Here is a 5,000-nt window from a genome sequence, read left to right as displayed (position 1 = left end):
TCCTACTTCAAAGAGGCTTCTGTCACGAGCTGTCAGCTGTGCTTTTCATCCCAGCAGCAGACACAGTGTGCAACGACAATGACACGCGTTACGAATATATTACATCATGAAAAGAGCATCTATTATACTGGTCAAATACTTTTAGAAATAGGATACTTACACTCTATTTTTTATTAACCACTTAAACCCTATACGTATTACTTGACCATGCAGGGTCCCCCTCCCCCCCAGGGGTCTACTTCAGCGGTTCCCAAACTGTGGGTCGGGACCCCCAGGGGGGTCCCCCAAATTATTTTGGGGGTGGGGGGTGTTCCCGGATGATTAGCTTATAGGTGTATCTGCAGGGTATCTGCACATTTCTAAACTTACAATTTACTTTACTTTACTTTTTAACCCATTGAGACCTGAAGCCGATTCTACATGTCTCCTAAATCCCAACAGTATTCTGAAAAACGCATGTTTCTATATCAGTGGTGCTCAATCTTTTTCATGTCAAGGACCCCCAAAATGATATGCATTTGGCCGCGGACCCCCATCAAAATATTTTGTTCCAGGGACCCCCAGAAGAAAAGATTTGAGTTAAAAATGTTCACTTTAAAAATATATATATATTCAGAAGATTTGCACACATTTTCAAGATTTTTCAACACAATCTTTGATAATGTTGCTGCAACAAAGACCAGACAGAAAATGTTAAATCTGAAGATTAAAGAGACGTCTTTCAGACCAACTTCTCTTGAGTTCTGAATTCTACCAGTTATTTTTCCATTTAGAAAATAAATACTTTTTTTCTTTTTTCTTATATTTTTTTCTGTTTATTTCCGTGGGCTTCTTGCAATCAGACAGGGTCACGGCGGGTCAATATGCTCAAAGAAAAGATGCCATCTTCACTTTGATGTGTTGGGAAGCAGCTTAATAGCGATGGCTTTCACACACACAGAGACACACACTGGAATGGTTCCATCAATGGAGGATGACTCAGGTGGAAACCTTGTATGTCCAAAACGGCTCGAGTTTAAAAAATATATTATTTAAAAAACATTTTAAAATAGTGAAAATAGCCGAGCTTGTACACCGGTTATTTTCGCGACTTTTGTGCGATTGAGGTAGGGCATTCATTCATACGGGGAAAAAGGAACATAATGAGTTATAAGATGGAGATACAAGTTCTTTTTCTGCCCGACTACAGCTACATACAATGTTGTGCTGTGGGGTTAATGGGAGCAGTGGAGAGCACAGAGGAAGCACAACGCCATGATGAGAAACATACAACTCTCCTCAGCTTGGATTTCTCAGAGTAACGAGAGGTCACAAAACAAGGGTCAGACCCGCAATGACATCCTAATCTGGTTCGTGCACGTGCGTGTGTGTGTGTGTGTGTGTGTGTGTGTGTGTGTGTGTGTGTGTGTGTGTGTGTGTGTGTGTGTGTGTGTGTGTGTGTAATCTGCACAGTGCGACTCACATCATGTCTCATTTCATCCCAGAATCACACACAAAGGTCATCATTTGACCTTTTCACAGCTCCAAATTGCTGCTGCTGAACTCACAGTCGATCAGTGTGCGCACGCACTCACACACACACACACACACACACACACACACACACACACACACACACACACACACACACACACACACACACACACACACACACACACACACACACACACACACACACACACACACACACACACGCTTCCATACTGTAAGTCAGTGGTTTTCAACCTTTCAACCAAGACCCCTGAATTGACACACATTAGCCCAGGGACCCCCATTTGAAAAGATATGCCAGGGACCCCCAATAAGAGCCGATTTTTACGGCTCTAGCAGTGATTCTCAACCATTTTAATTTCAAGGACCCCCAGTTTAACATGCATTAGGGCTACAGACCCCCATTTAATGGCATTTCTATCTCTGGGACCCCAATTTTTATTATAAAATCAATGTTAATTTAACTCTGAGAGTGTACAAATGGAACCAAATGGACCCGTTAGGGTCCATTTGCACACTCTCAGAGTTACAGACCCACAAGTGTCCATTTGGTTCCTTACTATCATTTAGCTCGGGACCCCCTGGAACTCCCTCAAGGACCACTGGTGGTCCCCGGACCACTGTTTGAAAACAACTGCTGTAAGTATATCGTCGCTATCAGACAGAAACCTCTTATCATCATATATTTATTTTTTCCCCCGTAAATTAACGCCCTACTTGATCATACTACAGTGTGTTTTGGGGCGAGCGTTCTTGCATTCCAACATACGCTACAGTAAATCCTCGTTTCTCCTTCAATACGTTGGGTAGGACGGGCTTTCTCACCTAACGGAAATGTCCTTATTTGAAAAATATACGGCCATAATTTAAAGAGTTAAAGTTGAATACACCAAAAAGTATAAAACGTGAAAACACACAGACAGACAAACAAAACAGACCCTCTTATAGATGGCTCAGTTTCAAGGGTTAGGTTTGGAGTCCCCGCTGTATGCTTGTAGATCGGCTATTTTCGCCTTTATGGTTAGCAAAAAATGTTTTTATATATATATATAAATCACCATCCTAAAATCCTGTTGTCCTCACACGTACAGTAATACAAACATGTGTGTGCGCGTGTGTGGGGGGGGGGGGGGGCAGTAGAGAGTGGTGACACAGACAGACAAACAGTCAGATCTTCTATAAATAGCCTTCATGAATAATGCTTCAGCATAATGTGAACTAAGGAGAGGGAAAAACTGCATAATGGGAAACACGCACGCGCGCGCGCGCGCGCGCGCACGCACGCACGCACGCACGCACGCACGCACACACACACACACACACACACACACACACACACACACACACACACACACACACACACACACACACACACACACACACACACACACACACACACACACACACACACACACGAGCGAACACCAGTCCAATCTCCGTTTTCAATGAAATATTGAGTGATAACCATGTAAAAGCAGACTGCATGTATTTGAAATGGATGAAAAGCCAGGAGATGTTTTACATGAGAATTAATACTTTATACACCTGTACTGTATGTGTATAAACCACTGTACTGAGAATATATACATACATACGTATCGTATGTATGTATGTATGTATGTATGTATGTATGTATGTATGTATGTATGTATGTATGTATGTATGTATGTATGTATGTATGTATGTATGCATGCATGTATGTATGTATGTATATAGTATGCCCATGTACTGTATGTATACAGCTGTAATGGAAATATATACACATGTAATGTATATATATATATATACCTGTGACACAGAGAGTGTTTGGTGTGTGCGCCGCGTGTGTGTATGTGTGTGTGTTAGGGCATTAACAGAATATTCGAATATTCGAATATTCGACCGACTGTTCGACTATCAAACCACTATTCGATTATTCGATAAAAAAAAAAAAAAAAAATTTTTTTTTTTTTTTTTTTTTTTAGATTTTTTTTTTTTAGTGGCTTTTCTGCATCAAATCGATTAATCGAATATTCGAATACTTATAGGTCGAATAATTCGAATACTAAAAATCACTATTCGTGAATGCCCTAGTGTGTGTCAAGGTTATTATAGTTAACGAAGACTAACGAAATAACGAAAACTAAAGTTGAGAAAAAATAATCGTTAACTGGACAAAGAAAACAAAAAAAAGATGACTAACTGAAACTGTATTGTGTGTTTACAAAACTAACCAAAACAAACTGAAATTATAGACAAAATACCCTTAGTTTTCGTTTTTCTCGTTGATTTTCCAACAGTAACTGAATATATATATTTTTTAAATGGTATCTTTTGTTGAGTTTTTATCACACAATACTTACTCTGACCTTTTTGAATCCTGCACCTGACAAATAACCTGTATGAAAAAAAACTAAAACTAAGCGTTGTCACAAAAATAAAAACTAATAAAAACTAGCAAACCCGCTCTAAAAACTAATTAAAACTTAATTAGAAAAAACATTGTCAAAACGAACAAAAAAATTGGTGTGTGTGTGTGTGTGTGTGTGTGTGTGTACCTGTTGTGGTGGGGGTCTGGGCTGCAGGTAGGGGGTCTGCGAGGGTCCTGGGGGAGGGGTCTGTTGAGGGGGGCTGAAGTACGGGGGTGTCCCCTGCTGCTGCTGCTGCTGCTGCTGCTGCTGCGATTGGCTGTAACTGGCCATCCCCTGCTGTTGGCTGTAGGGCCCCACCTGCCAAAAACAACCAATCACAAAGCGCTTTAGAGCAAGCCAGAGCCAATAGCATTAGACTATGGGCTAGATTGAGGGCGGGATTAATAATCGCATGAGGATTGGACAAGAAAGAAACCAATCATACGTAACAGGGTTCGTTAGCAGGGGGGACATGATGTCTGGTATGAACTCATACCGTATCAGTGGTTCTCACAGTGGATCTCAAAGCTCACCAAGCTTGTACATCTGCTATTTTTGAATTTAGATTTTCTTTTTTCAACAGAAATCTTCTCCTCTGGCTGAATCGGGGGTCCGCGGCCAAATACATATTAATTTGGGAGTCCTTGACATGATAAAGTTTGAGAACTACTGCTGTAGATACTAGTTCCTCTCCAGGTTGTTGCTGGGGAAGGGGTAACTACCCACAGACAGACACATTCATGGTTTTTCGGTTCTGGACAGCCGCCCGCCGGTCCGACCAAATTCCCACTCAACACTATAACCCAATCCCCAGTTTATCTGCGACACACACGGCAGATTTGGACGGTGCCGGAGTTAAGCCCAGGACAGACACACACACACACACACACACGGTGCACACAGTTGCGGCCATTTAGAGAGAGGGAGATGGAGAGAGAAAATATAATAGACTTAAATATGTTCTAGGAGAACAGTCTACTCTAAAAGCACCTTTTTGGCTGCACAACATGTGTTGTCATCAACTGAGGGACAGCCAGTGGACAGAAGAGCCAAGCCACATCTGGCTAAACAAAGTCACTATAACTGCTGCATACTGTATCACTGTTCTCATTGTTTCAT

At 41.5% G+C, this 5,000-nt stretch overlaps 1 protein-coding gene across 1 annotated transcript in view; it reads right to left on the bottom strand.

The window, feature by feature from the left end:
- Positions 1–5,000, bottom strand: part of LOC311035608 (AT-rich interactive domain-containing protein 1B-like) — a 264,670-nt gene that overhangs the window by 172,785 nt on the left and 86,885 nt on the right. Inside the window, 1 exon segment of the mRNA XM_084043910.1 lies at positions 4,029–4,199. Coding sequence (XP_083900036.1) covers positions 4,029–4,199 — 171 coding nt within the window.

The sequence above is a fragment of the Gymnoscopelus microlampas genome, assembly GCF_963454915.1.
Source record: "Gymnoscopelus microlampas genome assembly, chromosome: 20".
Lineage (NCBI taxonomy): Eukaryota > Metazoa > Chordata > Actinopteri > Myctophiformes > Myctophidae > Gymnoscopelus > Gymnoscopelus microlampas.
Note: the sequence above shows the minus strand (reverse complement) of the source record. Positions and strands in the feature narration are given on the sequence as shown.